The sequence below is a fragment of the Argentina silus genome (genome assembly GCF_951799395.1).
Source record: "Argentina silus genome assembly, chromosome: 2".
NCBI lineage: Eukaryota > Metazoa > Chordata > Actinopteri > Argentiniformes > Argentinidae > Argentina > Argentina silus.
Window position 1 is genome coordinate 21,436,602 of NC_139656.1, and position 21,555 is coordinate 21,458,156.

The window sequence follows — 21,555 nt, forward strand, 5'->3', positions numbered from 1 at the left end:
GTGATCAGTAATGCTCAGTTCACCTTACACTGGGGCACTGACACAGTGAGCTTCTCCCTCTCTTTCTCATGACCCTCAACATAAAGAATAACAAGGGAGCTTGGATTTCGAGAATATGAGGTCATTCTCATATTAAGGATAATAACTCCATTATCTGTTGTTTGTACTGTGGAAAAAAACATGGAAAACCTCACGGTAAGTGGATTTAAAAAACTATATCTATTTTTCAGTCATTTGTAGGATGTTGCAAACTACACATCATCTACAGTAAATGTATTTATTTCAGTTTAAACAAACATAAATCATAGTCATTGATAAATCAGTGACCATATGATGATTTATTTTTGCCATCTCATCTATGGATAGTCCTGATATGACACTTATTATTTGTATTACTTATGTCTTTATTCCAGTTTACTATTCATATCAAAATGTTTTGTCCCACTATAAAATCTGCTTGGTATTCAAATCCTATTTGTTAATGTGCACATGTTGAGCTGTACGTAGTGGAAATTAATGATTATCGATTATTAATTAATATTGCCATTTTAATAAAAAAATCTATACATTAATTGGTGCTTTGGATGAAATGTGCTGCTTCTTTGGATTTAGAGAGACCAAAACAGTAAGCTGCCCCTGTGTTTGCCTGTGGTTTTAGCCAGAGCAATGGCGCGAGATTGTGAACAAGAAGATGCGCTTCCCTCCGGAGCTGATTGGTGCCATCCAGGAGGGGAACCTAGTCACGGTGTGTGGCCTGCTAAAGACAGGCGATGGCATCATCCGCCAGCTGGACGACTCTGAGGATAGGCTGTGGAGAGAGGCCCTCAACCTGTCCATCCGTCTGGGCAATGAGGACACCATGGATTCCCTCCTCCAGGGGATCAAGTTTGATTTCCGCCAGATCCACGAGGCACTGTTGGTTGCTGTGGACACCAACCAGCCCCGTGTGGTGAAGCGCCTGCTGGACCGACTTGACATGGAGAAGGGAAACAAGATGGATGTGCGCTCCTTCTCTCTGGCCATCTTCGACCAATCCATCGATGACTCCCAGTTTGCTCCTGGGGTGACCCCGCTGACCCTGGCCTGTCAGAAGGACCTGTATGAGATTGTCACCATGCTGACTCAGAAGGGCCATGTCATTCCTCGGCCTCACAAGATCTCCTGTGCCTGCCTGGAGTGCCGTAACGGTCGCCAGTACGACCTGCTCAAGTTCTCTCTGTCCCGCATCAACACTTACCGTGGCATCGCAAGCCGCGCCTACCTGTCCATCACCTCGGAGGATGCCATGCTAAGCGCCTTCAGCCTCAGCAGGGAGCTCCGCAAGCTCTCTAAGAAGGAGCCTGAGTTTAAGGTTCTTGCTTATAACTACCCTTTGGTTTCTGTCTGTGTGTTCATAGGAGTGTGGTTGATTGTGGTGTTTCTCCCCCAGCCACAGTACCTGGGCCTAGAGGAGCTCTGCCAGGAGTTTGCCGTAGAGCTGCTGGGGATGTGCCGCAATCAGAGTGAAGTCACCACCATCCTTAATAGCTGTGGAGATGAGAGCCAGGACGCTCTGGACCAGCAGGCCTTTGAGGAGGGCATCCCCAACCTGTCACGCCTGCGTCTCGCTGTCAACTACAACCAGAAACAGGTACTGTAGAGTTGTCACATGCGGCCACAGAAAGTGAAACCATAAGCATTTCCGTCTGAGTAATCAGACATAAAAGCTGAAGTGAGTATATTCAATGATATTAAAGATTCATGCCTGTCTGTGTCTCCTGTAGTAAAGGTCTCTCTCTTCTATTTGCTCTCTCTCTGTCCCTCTCTCCAGTTTGTGGCCCACCCCATCTGCCAGCAGGTACTGTCGTCTATCTGGTGTGGGAACCTGTCTGGGTGGAGGGGCAGCCGGACAGTCTGGAAATTGCTAGTAACTGTGGGAATCTTCTTCACCATGCCCCTCCTCTGCCTCATCTACTGGATCGCACCCAAGTCCAAGGTCAGCTGATAAGTAAAGGTGATCATGTGTGAATCTCAGGCTGTGTCAGGCTTTGCCTGCGGATGATTGTCCCAGTTTTATCATTATTTTTCTCGCTGATGCGGCTATATCTCTTTCAGGTGGGAAAAACGTTGAAGATCCCAGTGATCAAGTTCCTCCTTCACTCTGCCTCTTACATGTGGTTCCTCATCACATTGCTGGGAGAGTCGATAACCATGGAGATGTATAGGAATGAATTTGCTTCACGCCAGCAGAACATCCTGCACAGCTCATTCCACATGGTGTGGGTGGTCGGTGAGTCCACACTCTGGAGTTAGTACTAATGCACTGCATGCATAGTACATAGTGACCCAAATTTAATCCTCAACTAGGACTCTTTCATTAGATTTGGGTCACTATGTACTACGCATGCAGTGCATTTGTACTGATTCCATCGCGTTTTTTTTTTTTAACAAAACAATCATCTTGAAATTTAAATTTGGGATTAAACATTTATCAATTAAGTGAAAGTTTGTTTATATTGTGCTATCTATCCCCTGTAGGGTTTTTCTGGTATGAGTGTAAGGAGGTGTGGATAGAGGGTCTGCGGAGCTACTTCCTGGACTGGTGGAACTGTTTAGACATGATGGTGCTCAGCATGTACCTGGCCTCCTTTACTCTGCGTGTGCTCATCATGCTCAAAGGTCACTTCCTGTGCCAGGCTCCTGATGGGACAGAGGAGTGTGCCTACTTCACTCAGACTGGTGAGAAAGTTTATCCAACCATAGTCAGGGGTTTAGTGTTACATTTGAGAAAATTAACACAAGCTCATGTTTACTATGCTAAACTGTCCCATGTTGACGTTTGACATTGTCCTGTAGTACGTCAGGAGTGGCATCAGGAGGACCCCCAGCTCATTGCTGAGGTGCTGTTTGCAGTGACCAGTATGCTGAGCTTCACCCGCTTGGCATACATCCTGCCTGCACAGGAGTCTCTGGGGACTCTGCAGATCTCTATAGGGAAGATGATCGATGACATGATGAGGTAGGGTCCACAACAACATAGGCTCTGTGCTGTACACAAAGTTCCTGTTTATGAGACACCATCACGACAAGATTCTGCTATATACTTGCTCACATGAGACAGAAAGAAATGTGACTTTTTTATCTTCCTAGGTTCATGTTCATATTGATGATCATTGGAACCGCCTTCCTCTGTGGTATTAATAACATCTATGTTCCTTACGTCCTCTCTCCACATCTTGGACAGTAAGAATATTAATGTTCATAATTCACCTACAGTATGTCACTCACGGGATGGTAACCCTCATAATATATCTGTTCTACTCCTCAGGTTTAACGAGAGCTTCCGTTTCCTGTTCTGGACCATGTTTGGTGTGGCCAACCAGGACTATGTGGACATGCCGGAGTTTGTGGTGGCAGAGTTTGTGGGCAGGGTCCTTTACGGTATCTTCACACTAGTCATTGTGATCGTGCTGCTCAACATGCTCATTGCCATGATCACCAACTCCTTTCAGAAGATTGAGGTGAGCTTGCTGAAGACAATTCCACTCAAAGGCAGGATAAGATGCAATGTGCATTATAAACATATTGTGAATCCAGGAGAGAAGGATTGGCCCTGACTGCTCACCTGTTCCCTCTTAGGATGATGCTGATGTTGAGTGGAAATTTGCCCGATCCAAGCTATACCTTAGTTACTTCAGAGAAGGCCTCACCATGCCTGTTCCCTTCAACGTAATCCCCTCCCCCAAAGCATTCTTCTACCTCATACGGTAGGTTATATTGTGTGTTATGCTTCCTCCATGAGGGACACAACAACCTCAATCTCAAAGGTACATTTTCATCTCATATTTCCTGCTTTCATTCTATCCAAGGGGTACTTTTCGGCAGATCTGCTGCTGTTGTAATTTTAACTCAACACCGGATTATCCCGCAATAACCTCCATGGTAAGTCTCTAAATCACAGCAGCCATAGTCAGGTGGTACAGTCATACAGAAAAAGGACAATCAAGTCTCGAATCGCAGTGATTGAATACCAACACATAACCTATTAGTATGTTGTCAGATGCTGAAAATATCTGTGTTCTCCTTGTCCAGTCCAATGGGAAGGGAGATGATGGAGGAGGGCCGGGGGAAAGCCAGATACCATATCGGCAGCAGGTGATCCGGGCCCTGGTGCAGCGCTACATTGAGTCTGCACGCCGTGAGTTTGAGGAGACCAAGCGAAAAGGTACCCATAGGACCTCATATTCATCAGTAAAGTGACCTGTTTATGTTTTAATGGTCATAGTTAAACAGTTCTGAATTGGCACTCACATCTTGTGCTGGACCTAAATGAATCTGTTTATGTGAAGAGCATTGTGCTGCATTGTCATCAGTTGGTGTGTTTTCCTCCCCAGACATTGGTAATCGGATCACAGAGCTGAACAAAGTGGTGGGCAGGCTGCATGCTGAGATGAAGCAGATTCAACAGGCTCTGATGGACTCAGGGCACATAGCAGGGGGTAGATCCCACGCAGACGGCTCCTCCATCTTGGGGAAATACATCATGGGCGCCAAGAACAACTTCAAGGGCTTCAACAAGCCAGGTGATAAACAGGCACCTCTACAGGTGACAGTGCACCATGGAGAGGAAGTGCTGGAGATGCAACAGGACAGGAAGGTGGCGGTAGAAAAGGATGGAGCATTGGAAATAGAACAGCAGGGAGTGATGGAGATGGAACAGGAGGGAAAAGTAGAGGTGGGGCAAGATGAAGCAGATGGGACAAAGCAGGTGGTTGGGGATATGGATGTTGTGAAAATGGAGGAGGGGAGAGCTAATGGAGGGGGGAGGGTAGAAGGGACAGCAAATAAGGAGTCGGAGCCCAAGATGCAGGGGAGAGACAAAGAGGAGAAGGGGACAGAACGAGGAAGAAGTATCAGTGAGGTGGTGGAGGGGAAGGTGGAAAGAGAGGCCGGTCAGGATAAGGCACAGAGGATGGAAGAAAGGAATGATAAATGGGGGAAAGTAGAGGGCAGTGTGGATGATACAACTGGGGACAAAAGAGTGGCAGGAAGCAGTAAGGTGAATGAGTTAACAGGAAGTACAAATGAAGGAAAAGTAGAGCAAGGAGATGGCAAAGAGGTAGAAAGAAAGGTGAAAGAGATGGAACTGGTGGAAAAAATAGTTGGGAAAATCAATGTGGATGAAAGATGGATGAAGGTGGAGGATAATGTGATTGAGAAAGCTGGTGTTGGGGAGAATATATTGAGAGTTGGGGTGAAGATCATGGATGAGAAAGTGGTGTCTTCCCCAACAGGCAGCAGCAGCTCACAGGACACTGGCTTTGGCTCCCAGGAAGGGGAAGGGTCTTTTGATGGTGGACCAGTGAGCCTCATTGTATCTCCAAACCAATGAGAAATGTATGGCAGTCAGCATGTTGAAATCAGCTTCATGATACAGTAATTGGTTGACTGCAGGAGACAGATCACTAGATAAGCAGCATGAAAACTTGAGGTAGGTAGCATAGGATCACTTTTCAGTAAGAAGTACAAATCATTGGAAGCCTTGTATATGCACTTGTTAACTGATGTACCCACATGATCTGAACAGGATGGAAATGACATTGGAACCCTACGTTTGTACGTTGCTTCCTCTCTTAAACTGACATCCAATGACATTCCAGCAAGAGCAAAGAGAGAAAAATCTTTTACGTGAATAACAAAAAAGCTTTTGCACTTGAAATACTAATAAAAATATTGGAAAATGTTAGTTTTTTCATGATTTGCAGTGAATAATACAGGAACACTGCTCTCATCCGATTATATTACAGCTCGACAAGTCTCCCCAGTTGGTAAGGCCATTACTGTTTCATTTCCTTTTGCCCCTAATCAGACTGTTTATCTATATGTTGCCATGTGCAGGTCTCAGCTTGCAGAACACTTGCTGTCCCCAAGAGACTTCAGCACTCATTAATTTATCACCTGAGGCATCACATTCCCTCCTGTCCAAAGGCGACACATCACACCTGAGTTCCTCCACTGTGAAAAACACCCTAGCCTTTAGCCACCAGTGGTCGTCTGACAATGCAGTAGGGGCTGGAAAACCTTTGGTCAAACATTGAGCACCCTGCAATTATACATGTCCTCTTAAGAACCAAAGATAGCATAGTTTACCATTTTAAGAGGCTACCATATGCTCACTAATGTGAACCATATAGAATACCAGAAATCAGCTAGGACCATATAAGTCAATATACTAAAAAACATTTTCTCAGAGTTAAGTTTTAGTGGTTAGGAGTTAGACACCCTTTCCCTACAAGATCAAAAATAACATATTTGCTGAGTTTAGGATCAGAAGATGGCTTCTAACCTGATGAAATTATTTAGTAGAAATAGTGTAACCGAGTTGAGATCATAAACTCACTCAAGTTCAAATACCACCAACCGCACTGTCGAAGAGCTAGCTTTATAGCTGGTTTACGTCGGATATTTGAGGAGACGGTCACGTGTGTTGGCAAGCCAGAGGTCACAAGTCAAACTGCGGGGCTGTTTACAACTTGCCGTGTTTCAATAGCACCACCGTGTGGCCACATATATCAACTGCTCAGTACCAAGGTGCAGTTCATGATTGATGAAACAATGAATACCACATTTTAATTCAAGCCATTTCATTTTAATTCCGCCAGCTAAAATACAAAAGACACATTACAATATACACTCTTCTTTGCATTGTAGTTTGAAACTAATTTAACAGGTGAAGATTTACATATTAACAGTCAACATTCATAAAAATGAAAAAACAAAAGATGATACAGATAATTCTATACAAAACAAGCAGACAAACAACTTGACAGACAGTGCACCCAAGAGCGATAAATAAAGAGCCGTTTACAGCAATATCATGTTGTTCCATTAATCAGTGTGAGCCAGTGCAGATTACTGTGTGATAGAGAATCTCGAACCTAAGGCAATGAGAAGGTTCAATGATCCTGAGGATGTCAAGTGCCACGGTGATGGTTAAATGAGGAGCAGGGAAAGGGGGCAAGGTGTTTAGGAGCCACACATCAGACAATCATCACGGTTCTCCAGGGAACACACCATGGCAGCCTTGTTGCGCTCTTTGATCTCCTTCTCAGACTCCTTAGCCGGCTGGGCCTCCTTCAGCTTCTCCTTGTTCAGGGTGAACTGGATGGGGTTGGCTGCAGGCTTAGTCCTCAGGTAGTACATGCCGGTCTTCAGACCCTGAGGTGAGAGGAAGAAGAGGTTGGGGTAATTAGTATTGAAGAATGAAGTGTAGCATGTTTACATTTTGCACAAACAAGAAAAGGTTTCTCAGATTCCTATCCTCTGGCCTTGACTCACCTGCTTCCAGCCATAAAAGTGCATGCTGGTCAGTTTGCCATAGTTGGGCTCAGCAATGTGAATGTTGAGGGACTGGCTCTGGTCAATGAAGGCACCGCGGTCCGCAGCCATCTTGATAATGGTCTTCTGGGAGATCTCCCACACAGTTTTATACAGCTCCTTCAGATCATCTGGGATCTCAGCAATAGCCTGCAATAATGTGATAATTTAAAACATGACTCCTATAATAGAGCTCACTACATGGTATTCTGATTGGGGTACGCTGATTTGAGTTAGTTCAGGCTCTGCATCGATTAGAGCAGCGCTTTAATATATTGGGTTTAGGTTCTCACCTGGATAGATCCATTCTGAGCGATCAACTGGTTCTTCATTTCCTCATTCCACAGCCCCCTCTCAGTCAGGTCCTTCAACAAGTGAGGGTTCACAATCTGTTGAGGCAGGAATAACATTAGGATTGTCACACAAACACACCATATGTGTTGGGGCACACTGTGTAGCAGCAGTAGCCAGTGGGAGCCCCAAAAGGGCAAACTGACCTGGAACTCTCCAGAGAGGACCCTGCGGGTGTAGATGTTGCTGGTGTAGGGCTCGATGGACTCATTGTTGCCCAGGATCTGGGCCGTGGAGGCTGTGGGCATGGGGGCCAGCAGCAGACTGTTCCTCACACCGTGCCTAAAGACAGAGAGCGAGCACAGTGGTGATGAGACAGGGACACTATCTAGCTAAATTCTACATGGATGGCCAAATGCTGCCATTGAGTTGGTATGGTGAAAGGACAGAAGTGAATGATTAGGTGGGGGTAGCACACTTACTTTGCAATCTTCTCCTTGAGTAGTTTCCAGTCCCACAGATCAGTTGGTGTCTTCTCCCACATGTCATACTGAAGGATCTGGAAAACAGACAGCAGTTAGTCCTGAGACCCCTTACAAAAAACAAGCCAATCTAAACCAGCAACACACTATTCTAAAAGGTCATCAGCCAGTTACTGGAAGTGTTTGGGTGGTAGTGGTACTCACTCCTTTGCTGACGGGTGACCCTGGGTAGGTCACGTAGGCTCCAAGCTCAGCGGCCAACTCACAGCTGGATTCCAGGGCAGCATAGTAGATGGTCTCAAATATCTGAATGTTGAGCAACTGGGCCTCAGCACTCTCAAAGGGGAAACGCATCAGGATGAAAGCATCAGCCAATCCTTGAACACCAATGCCGATTGGCCTATGACGCTTGTTGGAGATCTCAGCCTAGTTTGATAAGGAGAGAGATACATATGGGTCATCACTTACTAGTCTTCATGAAAACAAGCTGTAGAATCATACATGGCAAGTTACTGACAATTCCATTAGCAACACTAATAATGCAATTGACACTGGATCAAAAGCCACACCTCAGACACAGGGTAGTAGTTAATTTCGATGATCTTGTTCAGGTTCTTGACGATGACCTTGGTGACTTGTGCCAGTTTTTTGAAGTCGAAGGTGTGCTCAGGGGTGACGTACATGTTGAGAGCGATGGATGCTAGGTTACACACAGCAACCTAAAAAGCAAAGAGCATCCAGCTTCAGCTATTTAAACAGATTTGGGCTTAAATATGCATGTTCTCAGAGCCATCAGACTTGGGTGATAGATAAAGGGTCATCTCTGCACAGAGCGCTACTGCATATCTATGAGGTCATCCTGTGGACATGGTCAGTAATACAAGAGTTAAAATGACATTAAAACTGTTTTTTGGTCCTCATCGGCTGTCCTCACCTCATCATGGCTTGTGTACTCCACAATCTCTGTGCAGAGGTTACTGCTCTTGATGGTGCCCAGGTTCTGGTGGTTGCTCTTCCTGTTGCAGGCATCCTTGTAGAGCATATAGGGTGTGCCCGTCTCCGTCTGAGACTCTATGATGGCGTGCCACACCTGCTGGGCTTTCACTGTCCGCTTGACCTTGCCTTCCTTCTCATACCTGAGGACACAAGATTGGGGTAAGGGCTCCACCAGTTACACTTACTAAGTAGACGACAGCCTAGAGTTGGGTTGTACTGGTTCTTTTTAAGTTGGTCTTACCTGGTGTAAAGCTTCTCAAACTCCTCCCCCCAGCATTCATCTAGTCCAGGGCAGTCACTGGGGCACATTAGAGACCAGTCCTGTGGACACAAGATGGCTTGAATACACAGCTCTTCTCAGGGACATTTGTTGACTTGTCAACAGAAACACCCCTTATTTCCTTTATCAGATAAAATCTACAAATGCCAAGTGATTTGATAATATTGGGTTTAAAGAATTCAAATGTGAAAACATGGATTTTAAAGTCAACCTGGTTGCTCTCCACTCTTTTCATGAAGAGGTCAGGAATCCACATGGCGTAGAATAGGTCTCTGGCCCTCTGCTCCTCCTTGCCTGTGTTCTTCTTCAGCTCCAAGAAGTCAAAGATGTCAAGGTGCCAGGGCTCCAAGTACATGGCAAATGCACCAGGTCTCTGAGAGAGAGAGAAGGCAAGTTATCCACAGGTTTAAATATTTTCTCAGAAACATCAGACTTCGGTGATAGAGGGTCATCTCCACACAGCACGACTGCACATCTGAGGTCATGCTATGGCTACAAATATCAATGCCCACCTTGTTGCCTCCCTGGTCCACATAGCGTGCTGTGTTGTTGTACACTCGAAGCATGGGGACCAGTCCATTTGAATTGCCATTTGTCTAAAAACAAACAGACCCTAGTTAGTGCCTTGTAGGAATCCCAATGAAACAAAAACAAATGTAAATTTGTTCATTTATAAACATGTGCATGTGATGCTCACCCCAGCGATGTAGCTGCCTGTGGCTCTGATGCAGCTGACTGCCACCCCAATGCCCCCCGCTGATTTGGAGATAAGGGCACACTGCTTCAGTGTGTCATAGATCCCTTCAATGCTGTCGTCCTTCATCGCTAGCAGGAAACAGCTGAAAACCAAAACATGCTTAAAACATGCATCCAAGACAGCCAGTATCTAACAATCCCACGTTACACTGAACTGTGACTTATAATTAAGCTCCAAAATTCCAACTAAATCATTCCACACTGTAGTGCCTAGTACCTGGATAGCTGTGGCCGGTTGGTGCCTGCGTTGAAGAGCGTGGGGGATGCATGGGTGAACCATTTCTCTGAGAGCAAGTTGTAGGTCTCAATGGCAGCATCAATGTCAGTCTTATGGATTCCAACTGACACTCTCATGAGCATGTGCTGGGGTCGCTCCGCAACTACATAGAAACACAGTACGCATCAAACACACTGCGCCACAAAACTGGTGTTTATTCAGTGGAGTACCAGTTCATACCATACCAAGACATAATTGATTACAGATAAGTGATATGCCAACAAGCTGACTCACCTTTTCCATCAGTCTTCAGTAGGTATGACCGCTCAAGTGTCTAGAAGCAGAGACAAATTAGTTTAGTTTTCTAAGATTCATAGATCAAAAACAACATTATTTTTCTGATATAACAAAGTTACCTTAAATCCAAAAAAGTTGTAGGAGAAGTCTCGGTCAAAGATGATGGCTGAATTGAGGCGCTAGAAATACAAAATACAAAATAAGCATTGCGTAAAATGTTATTCATTTTCCCCCCACTCTAAAAAAGTTGTGAACTAAGTAGCCCAGACTTACATCCTTATTTTCAAGGACAATGTCAAGGGTCTCCTTGGAGATCATGGGGGAGTGACGTCCATTCAATGGGTTGATATAATTGTAGAGATCCTCAACCACATCTGCAGCAGCATTGACAGGAGAAAGGAAAACAGTTTAAACAAGAACAGCAATGGAGACACACCTGATTACACTAGTTTGACGTGTCCATGGTTATGAGGGCTAAGCCTACTTTAAGACTTTTAATATTTTTTAAATCAAGACACAAATGATCATAACTTGTTTCATCTCATTGAAAAGTTTGACATCTGTTCCCCATTCAAACATCAAACACTAACTTCTGATAATGGAGCACTACAGGAGTTCTGGTTCTTCTGGTTTTGAATAAATATCAAAAAGGACTCACCACTGAACACCTTCTTAGTCTCTTTGTGCAGGTTGGAGACTGCGATGCGGGCAGCAAGGATGGCATAGTCAGGGTGCTTAGTGGTGAGGGTGGCAGCAATCTCCGCCGCCAGAGTGTCCAGCTCTACAGTGGTAACCCCACTGTACAGACCCTGGATTACCTTCATCGTGATCTGGGTCTGAGAACAGTAAAGTGGAGGGTTAGGGTTAGGTGGGAGGCTTTGTGAAATGATGCAAAAACAGAGGTACAGATGGAGGAAGTGGTTGCTTGAAACAATCATTCAGTCCAAAAACATGCTGGGAAATTTAAGAGATGACATGAGGGAGATATGACGCAGATCCACAGTAGTGCATTTAAGAGACTATTCCCATTCAATCTATTTGGATAGTCTATGACACAAAACAACAACGGTCATTGCTGAAGAGAAAGGGTTTGAACTCACTGGATCCACAAAGTCAGAGTTGAGTCCATAGCACAGCTTCTGGATGCGGGAGGTGATTTTGTCAAACATGACACGCTCCTGTCGGCCATCTGAAAATTGTGATTTAAGTCAGTCAAAGAAAATTACTTGATTCAAATGAACAATACTGTAAATCATGAAAATGATACGCTGGTTTACCACTACATTAATAAATCAATGTGTTAAGTCAATAATAGACATACAATAATCACAGTCATATCACCAAAGTTGAGTAAAGTGCCCATTATTTCCAGTTAGCTCAGCTGGTTTACTCAAAAAGCAGCAACGTTGGATGGAAGTATTCTACTGCAATGTAAAAGGATAGCTAGCTAACTCCTTATAAATGGATTATAAATGGATTGGATATTTAGGCGTGCACTTAATTAGCTAGCTAGCTTCCTCCTTTGATAGCTAACACAGCTAGCAACAAAGATTCAATGATTTGGCGCCAAGTTTGACAAAAGGTCATGTTTGCTGGCGAGCTACTGTCAGTGTTGACGTATTGGCCAACGTTAGCCGGGTCAATTAATTTATCCAGCCAACGTTATTTCTCAGGCTAGCTGGCTACTCCTCCAAACGAGTACATTGTAAGCACTGCAAAAATAACTGTTGATAAAGACAAGTTGGAATGGCAGTGAGCAATGACGACAAGTTAGCTAGCTAGCTAGCTAGAGCTTGGCTGACGCAATGTCATGACAGATAGCTAGCTAACACATCGCAACAATGTAAATATATAGAAAATGTGGTACACATTGGGTTAATTGTAGCTAAGAATATCTAGTTTCAAAGGTAGCTGGCTAACAACAAGACAAAGTTGGGCTGACTTAGACACAAAGCCAGTGCTATTAGCCAAGTTTACATCTTCTAGCACTGCAAAAATGAGACCTACCTCGCTTGATGACGTGCATGTTTGTTTTTGTTTGAGGAGACAGAGAGGACCAACACTAATATTAAACAACTAAAATTGCTGTGCAGTGTTGCACGCTGAAAGCAGCCTGAGTCTCAGTTTGACAGATCGAGCGCGAATAACCTTAGAACCCGCCACAAACTCAATTTGTACCAAATGTCTAGCCAATCCGAGAAGACTTGAGAACTGAGTATTAAACCAATCACGACAACTTGCAGACTGCATTGGTCCTGCCCAGCTGTCTGGGTAAACAGAGAAAAATCTGGCGGGATATTTTGAAATTATGCTATTTACTTGCCTTGGTACAGAACTTTGTTTTATTCACTTAGTTTAACAGTTTCATCCACTGCACTCCCCAACATGAATTCAAAAGTATAGGATCAACAACACAATTACATTATCTTTTTGATTGGAGATATTATCTTAGAGATGATGGCAAGGGTAGAATATTGAAAGATGCCACAGGCATAAAGTATGTATGAGGATAGATAGATAGTCTTTATTGTTATTGTTTATTTGTTTTGTTCAGGTCAGCACCAATATACATGCATACAAGTATACAAAAAACAACACAAAACATGTATTCGCCTTCCCACCTTTCATTAAATTGCCTTCCCTCTGCATCGACTTTTCTCTTCTTGGACATTTTGGGATTATTTGTAGATCTTTTTCATATCCATCACCGGTTTAGTCAAACGCCGATATGCGATCTAGTGGCAGGATCCCGTCATTTCGCGGGTCACAAATTTGACATGCATTGTGGGAGATGTAGTTTATGGTCACTGTACGCTGTAAAGCAGCATAGACTTTTATTTTAAGACAATTATGTACTTTTTAAGCTCTCGCGGGCCACAATCATTGAAACAGCCTTGAGTTTGACACATGTGGTCTAGAATCTAGAGTCTAGAGAGAGAGAGAGAGAGAGAGAGAGAGAGAGAGAGAGAGAGAGAGAGAGAGAGAGAGAGAGAGAGAGAGAGAGAGAGAGAGAGAGAGAGAGAGAGAGAGAGAGAGAGAGAGAGAGAGAGAGGTGGGGGTGGTTTGAGAATCTGAAGGTGAATTGGATATTTGCAGTCTATAGAAAGAGGGCGTGTTTTGTTCACCCGTTGTTCAAGTATGACTGCACCTGCGCTCTGCGCTACTTTCCCGGTTACTGGTCCTAGTTTAAATAGCCTACCGTCCAAACTAACGAACATTTCCGTCATCATACCGCAAAACGATTTTCATTCAACCTTTACCTGGACAATGTATTGAGCATCCAAGAAAACCAACTGAATCTCTCCCGGTGGAAATGCCGAGCGAGCAGCAAACAACCACACCTGGGAACATTATAGCGAAAACAACACCGCAACAGCAGGTACAGCACAAACAAACATTAAAACCACTCAAATTAAAAACATTAAAACCACTCAGGAACATCTTTAATGTATATCAAATGTGTAATTTCTCCAAAGAATGATTGGGATATTTTAATTTAATTTGGAATCATCATTAGTTATATTTGGATTGTTCTGATGAGTCAAATACAACTTGTCCGTCCTCATATCCTAAACCTGTCCGTCCTCATTCCTGTGGCATCAGAACAATCCTATGAATTAGATTTGTTTCAATCAAAAAGGTCAGATTATTAGAACCATGTCTGTTATAATGAATGATCTTGTCCATTGACATTATTGCATTGTTTGATTATTTATTTACTAGTATTGTAGCCATTGTAAGATTTTTTTTCCCTTTATTTTATTTCTATTTCTATTTTTCTTACAGGATATCACTGTAGTGAATTAATTTTTTAAATTCCAATTTATGACTTAATGAGATGATGGTTAAAGCTGATGGTTGCTTTAAGCTGCCATTTTAGACAGACTTGCTTCCTCTTTGTGTGACCTGAGTTCAGTCTTTGCTTTCTACACGTTGTTTGACTGACAGAAAAAACAGTCCTATAGAGTGCTTGCATCAGTTAATCTAGTGAGCACATCAGTGACCTAGAGGCACCAATGGTATTCAAAGCTGGTAACAACAATGTCACATTTCCTCATGTGTGAACCACACCCATCTCTCAAATGTCGATGCCTATGTAGTCCTGCCTGTATTGTCACTGTGTTCATCTTTATTTACACAGTGATTGTTACACAGTGAATGTGCACAGGCCCTAACTCATGACATGGAGTTTGTTCAACATTAAAAGCATGGAACTGATACCTGATAAGAGAGATATCTGTAGGTTGGTTATGATTGAAAAGAGATCCATCTGAGATCTGACAGTTATGAATGTGTTCTGCTTTAGGGTCCAGCACAGTTGAACGGGCTCTCATTGGCTCATGATGTCACCAATCCCACATCGCAGCCACAGTTTGAGTCAAGACCCCCATCCCCTGCACTCCCAAACCCACATTTCCCAAGGGAGCAGTGGGGAGGGAAGTATGAGTTCCTGCTGTCCTGTATCGGGTACTGCGTGGGACTGGGGAATGTATGGAGGTTCCCCTACCTCTGCTACCGCAACGGAGGAGGTAGGTAACCCACAACCAAGCAGGTTTCACCCCTCATTCAGACTCTGAGTATGAATTAAGCTGTTTATGAATTAAGCTGCATTATAATTGAATCAAATGTTATTATGTTTCAGTGACCTGCAGGATGGCACTGTTCTTTTACTTTTTGTGTTGTGCTGAGTTACTCTGAGAGTTGACACCAAAGCCATGCAATCACAGCCTGTGGCATTAGATGGCTGACACATCGGCAGTGTAACTAATCCTATAAAGAGAGCCCATGCAGTCCTCAGAAACACACCCTGACCTGTGGTCTAAAGAAAAACACACCCATACTTGTAGACAGAAACACTCACTTAAAGTAGATACTTCCCTATGAAAATATCTGTGACGAATTAGAGTGAAACTGAATAGAATAATCACTAGTATGTTAACTTGAAATCTCTGTCGAAGGCTAGTGGGGGGGGGGGGGTATAATTCCCTGCCTAAAGTACATGGCAGTTAGGGACTATCTAGACCTAGTGCCATTTGGGGGAATCTGTGTTTAAGGACATGTCCATACAGGCCGTGCATACGTGTAGCTACAGCTCAGTGTTAAAGAAAGCAAATGAATGAAGGTGATGCCTCTCTATACATTTCTTCTTATTCCCTGTTTCCTGTTTGACCTGTTAACCCTCTGTCCATAGGTGTGTTTCTCATCCCGTACTTCATCATGCTCTTCTTCACTGGGGTCCCCCTTTTCCTCATGGAGCTCAGTCTAGGCCAGTATGGAGCAGCTGGGCCAATCACAGTGTGGAAATGCTGCCCCCTCCTCAAAGGTAACCCCCCCCCCACATACAGCGTGCCTGATAACCTAGCAGTAACAAACATATCAATGAATTTCTTTAAGAACCCCCCCTTCTAATACCTGAAGTTACTTACACATACTGTACACATACATCTTTGTGTCTCTCCTTAGGCATTGGCATTGGGATGCTTTGTGTATCCATACTGGTGTGCCTCTATTACAATGTAATTATAGCCTGGACCTTCTACTACCTGGGCAGCTCCTTCCAGAGCCCCCTGCCCTGGTCCTGTGCTGCTCTGGCCAACATTGCTCTCTGTGGCAACAGCAGTGGGAACAGCTCATCTGGCAGAGGTCTCAGCCCCTCAGAGGTGTTCTGGAAGTAAGAGCTCAAATACATTTTAGGATTTGCTAATCCGAGTTGGAATCAGTGGCAATAAGTCTGACCCCCAACTTTATTGATCTATAGAATGCCATGGAATGCCTCATTTGTGCACACACACACACAATGTACAACTGACATGTACAGGATATGTTTTCTGTATGTCCTTGAGCTGATAAGCTGTTTAAATAATGTAAATAAGCATGAGTACATAGGTCCTAGTAGTATTGATTATGATGTAACAGCTATCTCCTGTTTAAAACGGCTGTTTTGCGGTTTATTTGTTTGTTTTTTATTTGGTGCGTCTGCGAGTTAGTCAGTGCATTAGCTGTAGTGCACTGTCAGACTTCCATTATCATTACCCTGTTGTTTTGGATAGAGGTTTACTTATACTCTGTGTGGGTCTGTGTGGGTCTGTGTGGGTCTGTGTGGGTCTGTGTGGGTCTGTGTGTGTGTGTGTGTGTGTGTGTGTGTGTTTGATTAATACAGTATGTGCCCTGTGTGTGCTCCAGTGAGCGTGTGCTGGGTGTGGTAAACAGTAAGGGCCTCCATGACCCAGGTCCTGTCCGGTGGCCTTTGGCTCTCTGTCTCCTGGCTGCCTGGATCATTATCTTCTTCTGCATGCTCAAGGGCATTCGCAGCTCCGGCAAGGTGAACGAACGAATTGATGTGATGTGCACACTCTTGCCATAATTCCAAACAAACAAACTGGCCGTTGAGGTTGTGTATGTGACAGCTGTTCCTGTCATCTTGTTTGTAGGTGGTTTATGTGACGGCCACTTTCCCGTACTTCGTGCTCATCGTTCTGATCATCAGGGGCGCCACACTGGAGGGGTCACTTCAGGGCATAGCCTTCTATCTCACCCCCAACTGGCAGCGATTGGCCAGTGCACAGGTACATCCCCTAGTGGAGACAGGCAGGCATACATAAAAATTTTTTTTACAGAGGGGGGTGTTGATCTGTACTGTTGTGTAGGCCAATAAAATAAATAAGTAAATTATGCCACTCAATAAATCCAACCTTTTACCACACAGGTGTGGAATGATGCTGCTTCACAGATCTTCTACTCATTGGGAATCGGTGTAGGAGGGCTGCTCTCCATGGCCTCCTATAATAAGTTTGACAACAATGTCATCAGGTTCGTAACTGTGCTCTTCTCACACATAGATACTCACGGAATGACGTTTCACAGCTCTCTACCGGAATATGGAAGTGCCAGTTTCCAATGCATTTTCCAGTGGGGTACAATCGTCTTTTAACTATGATGCAGGTGGTTGATGATGATGACTGCTAACTATTTTGATAATGACACTCCACATTCATGAAAAAGTTTCTTGAAACATAATAATAACAGCTAATATTGAAAGTGGCCTATTTATAGTGCGGGTCAATGGGGAAGCTTGACTTCCGTACCCCAGTAGAGGGGCATGGCTTCAGATTTCCTGGGATTTTAACGCTTCCGGTGTGAGTACCTATCTCACTCTGAGGCTACAGGCATGATGGGGAATGGAGTCTAACATGGTGTTGATTTCAGGGACACACTGATCATCACCATAGGCAACTGCAGCACCAGCTTCTTTGCAGGCTTTGCCATATTCTCAATCCTGGGTCACATGGCCTGGAAGAAGGGAGTGCCTGTTGGGGAAGTGGCAGACACAGGTAGATATGTTCAGTCATCTCCCTCAATTATTTGATCCCTCCTCATGTATCAACTTTATATTTTATGTAATGACTGTGGTGTTGCACAATACAGTATCACAGTATGTGTATGAATGGCTCTTGACAGTACAATCTATGGTTTTTCTTCTTGATTTTTACTTCAGGTCCAGGTTTGGCATTTGTGGCTTACCCTGAAGCCCTTGCTCTGCTGCCAGGCTCTGTATTCTGGTCCATTCTCTTCTTCCTCATGATGTTTATGCTGGGGATTGACACATTGGTAAGCAGTACTTTTCTTTGTTGAACCACAACTCTGTGTGTTAAGAAAAGGAACTCACCAAACACAAACTCCCTCTCCATGTTTCCCTGTAGTTTGGTAACATGGAAGGTATCACCACAGCAGTGCTGGATGAGTTTCCACAGCTCAGAGGAAACATGAAGCACAAGTCTCTGTTCCTGGGGCTGCTCTGTTTTGGCTTCTACCTGATGGGTCTGCTGTTGGTCACTGATGTGAGTGTGTGTGTGTGTGTGTGTGTGTGTGTGTGTGTGTGTGTGGTAGTGAAGTGTGTATACTAGTAATAGTAGTGTGTGTACGTGGCTGTGTGTGTGCATGCGTGTCTGTGTCTGTGTGTGTGTTAGCACTGATGTCTGTCTCTCTGTAGGGAGGGATTTATTGGTTCACTCTCATCGACTCCTTCGCCACTAGCTTCGGCCTCATCATCATCGCCCTCTTCATGTGCATTGGCATATCCTTCTTTTATGGTATAACACCATACACCTCTCTCTTTACATGCATACTACTTATAAACCCTATAACTAAACACCATGCTCTAAAACTAACCCCTCCATGTTCACTGGTATCTCGTCCCTGAATCATTTTCTTGTTCCTGTTGCTTAAACTTGTGTGTGTGTGTGTGCCGTTGTTCTCAGGAGTAAACCAGTTTTGTCAGGACATCATTGACATGATCTGCCACTGTCCTCCTTGGTGTAGCAAAGTACTACTCTACTTCAAAGCATGTTGGGTGTTCTGCACCCCATTTCTCCTACTGGTGAGAGAAACAGATTTCTATGACCTTTGACCCTGACATTATATTTCTGGGAAAACATTCGTCTCCATTTTGAAATCCACCCTCGTCATCTGTTCACAATATTGAATAATTTAAGAGAGAGACACAGTGACATCCTATCTCCATTTACCCCTGCTCTGTTCCTCTATGGGCTCTCTCAAGCACCCCTCTCGTATGTGTGTCATATACTGAATTAATGTATTTTTGGAGAAGAAGCATTTGTAATATGTGGCTATAGTATTGTAGCTTAGAAACACAAATGAGTTGAGCATTATCAAGCAAAGTGTCCTGAACCAATAACAGTATTGGACCATAGACTCTCTGGGTTTTCACAGGCTGTCTGTTAAAGAGTCTGTGAATGTTCAACTGTCTCTGGTTGGGGTTGTATGTCTCCAAAGCTGCTTTGTCCTTAGGACCTCTAGAGAGTGAAATTATGATTAATTTACCTCCCCCCCACCCCCCTTCTGTGTCACTGTGCCTCCAGTTCATCCTGACCTACATCTTTATTGAGATGTACAACACCTCCCTCCACTACGGGACCTATGTGTTCCCACGCTGGGGTAAAGCGCTTGGTGTGTGCATGGGCGCCACCTGCTGTCTGCAGATCCCCATCTGGGCCATCATAGCCATCTGCAAGGAGTCTGGCACACTTAGAGATGTTAGTTCTACTTCCATCATCACTAAGGCAATGTTACACCGCTACACCAGTCACACTGGCAATACATTCAACAGCAACCTGCCAGTGTTCAAGTTTAGCTATGATAACAAAGCACAACATAACAAACATGGAAAACTGATGAAATAAACACATATATTGTTAAGTCTGAAAATATTTGACTTACTGTGACTAATCAATGTCTCTCTATTTCTCTCTATACTTAGCGTTTTCAGAAAGCAATTCAACCTCTAAATTCCTGGAGGGTGAACTTCAACAGCAATGGAGGAGAGGAGCGAATGGGTCCAGAGAGAGTGGAGGCGCCGTTCACTGTGAATCTGACAGAGGTGGATTTCACAGCTATGACTTGGGAGACAGGGAGTGAGGCATGACCCCCACTAGAGGAGATGGAGTACTGTATTTGCGGAACTGTCTAGATCAAGAGAAAAAGGGATTCACTGTCCAGGCAATTGGCCCAACAAGGATACTGTTTTGCCATTTACTGATAACACAGACTGTTTAGATGTGTCCTTCAGGACAGAATATTAGAAGGTTTTATTTATGCTTTATTTTTTTTAAAACAATATTTACAATTTTGCTGGTGTGTGTGTAGCCTACAGGCCATGGCTGCAGAATGCATCCACAGAGACCATGTTTATCTCTGAGTGGATGAATGCAGAGCTGGAGCACAGGGCTGATCCAATGTCTGTTGACAAAGAAACTGACTAGAGGATTGGAGTCGCTGTGTGACTTATATCTTCTCTACTGATCTGACTAAAAGAGAGGATGGACTAGCAGTCCTATGGTAGCCCATATCTTTTATTACTGAGAAATAAAATATCAAATTTTAATATCTTTTCTATTTTTGTATGTATGGAGTGATCAGGATACTCAACCATAATGGGGTGTGGCTACTGATCTGATGCCTGTTTACTGAATTAGAAAGTCAGACTAAATGTAATCTCGTTCCCAGACGCCTCCGCCCAAATGATTGGACGATCTGGTGGACCAATGCGTCAAACTTGGCCTTTGTTTACCAAAGAAAGACTGGGAGAATCTGCTGGTCGTATAGCCATTGGCTTTACCTTGCACCAATCAACTCCCACAGTGCGGTTGAGAAGTGTCTGATCTGTGTTTGATAGAATGCAGCCTAATGTAGCATACTTCAAAATAAAAGCCAATGCCTATACTTATCTCCCCTCCCCGCACTCTACAAAATAGCAAACACTGATTACATTTGGTTAATTGGTTAGGTAGTAGATTAGGCTTGACTAGGACCTGGTCTCTCACCATTGGTGCCTCATTTGGGCTTTTATTTTGCTTAGAGTCAACTCAACATTCCGCAAGAAAATTAGGCCTTCTCAACATTCTTGTGTGGATTAATTTCCTTTGGTTTGGAGACTGTTTTCCATAGAATATAACCTGTTTTATTTATTAATATGTTTTATTGTAGCCTACTAATGTATCTTGTTTTATTAATAAGTTGAAAGAACATGCATGTCACCACCAGGGTGAGAATATTTGTATTTTTTCTGCCAAAGCCAGTAAATAAACACTCTCTGTTTCAGCCCCTTTACGGTGTACAGTGCCACAGAAATGGCTTGGCACTCAAGAAAGGTTATCTACACAGATGTGCTTTTGGAATAAAAAATAAAATATATGGCTTATGTTGAGACAATTCTATTTAAAAGTTAGAATAGATTTTTTTTTTTTTTTTCAATTGAGAGCCCAGACCCACAGACTCATGGCACTTCTAGCAGGTCAGTTAAGAGGACAGCAAAAACAATAAAAAAAAAAAAACTGAAACAAAATGTATCAAGACATGAAAGA

The 21,555-nt window shown here is 43.8% G+C and overlaps 3 protein-coding genes across 6 annotated transcripts; 2 read left to right on the forward strand and 1 right to left on the reverse strand.

Moving 5' to 3' along the window:
- Positions 1 to 180: 180 nt before the first annotated feature.
- LOC310801218 (short transient receptor potential channel 2-like) lies at positions 181 to 5,371 on the forward strand (the record flags this gene model as incomplete). Its single annotated transcript, XM_083665213.1, has 12 exons — positions 181 to 195; positions 659 to 1,630; positions 1,811 to 1,975; positions 2,095 to 2,269; positions 2,518 to 2,718; positions 2,836 to 2,998; positions 3,130 to 3,222; positions 3,308 to 3,500; positions 3,619 to 3,746; positions 3,849 to 3,921; positions 4,072 to 4,204; positions 4,374 to 5,371. The coding sequence occupies 12 exons, from the start codon at positions 181 to 183 to the stop codon at positions 5,369 to 5,371; spliced, it is 3,309 nt and encodes a 1,102-aa protein (XP_083521339.1).
- Positions 5,372 to 6,612: 1,241 nt separating this feature from the next.
- On the reverse strand, positions 6,613 to 12,824 carry rrm1 (ribonucleotide reductase M1 polypeptide). The gene is made up of 19 exons (XM_083686341.1): positions 12,683 to 12,824; positions 11,776 to 11,864; positions 11,334 to 11,511; positions 10,949 to 11,049; positions 10,795 to 10,854; positions 10,673 to 10,712; positions 10,379 to 10,541; positions 10,103 to 10,244; positions 9,918 to 10,001; positions 9,617 to 9,778; positions 9,367 to 9,446; positions 9,064 to 9,265; positions 8,699 to 8,848; positions 8,334 to 8,555; positions 8,130 to 8,206; positions 7,854 to 7,989; positions 7,650 to 7,745; positions 7,318 to 7,506; positions 6,613 to 7,197 (listed from the first exon to the last, which is right to left on the reverse strand). The coding sequence occupies exons 1-19, from the start codon at positions 12,699 to 12,701 to the stop codon at positions 7,006 to 7,008; spliced, it is 2,382 nt and encodes a 793-aa protein (XP_083542467.1). The 5' UTR covers positions 12,702 to 12,824; the 3' UTR covers positions 6,613 to 7,005.
- A 1,000-nt stretch (positions 12,825 to 13,824) lies between these two features.
- Positions 13,825 to 20,576, forward strand: slc6a7 (solute carrier family 6 member 7). 4 transcript variants are annotated; one of them, XM_083685495.1, is made up of 14 exons: positions 13,825 to 14,054; positions 14,982 to 15,204; positions 15,867 to 15,998; positions 16,139 to 16,346; positions 16,859 to 16,997; positions 17,107 to 17,241; positions 17,382 to 17,485; positions 17,882 to 18,006; positions 18,171 to 18,283; positions 18,376 to 18,513; positions 18,666 to 18,765; positions 18,934 to 19,052; positions 19,555 to 19,728; positions 19,953 to 20,576. In XM_083685495.1, exons 1-14 carry the CDS (start codon positions 13,989 to 13,991, stop codon positions 20,115 to 20,117), a joined length of 1,941 nt encoding a protein of 646 aa, XP_083541621.1. In that variant the 5' UTR covers positions 13,825 to 13,988; the 3' UTR covers positions 20,118 to 20,576. The 4 variants fall into 4 exon arrangements, with proteins under 4 accessions (XP_083541621.1, XP_083541622.1, XP_083541623.1 ...); XM_083685496.1 differs by having other exon boundaries at positions 16,202 to 16,346; XM_083685497.1 differs by lacking the exon at positions 13,825 to 14,054 and having other exon boundaries at positions 15,045 to 15,204; positions 16,836 to 16,997.
- The last annotated feature ends 979 nt before the right edge of the window (positions 20,577 to 21,555 follow it).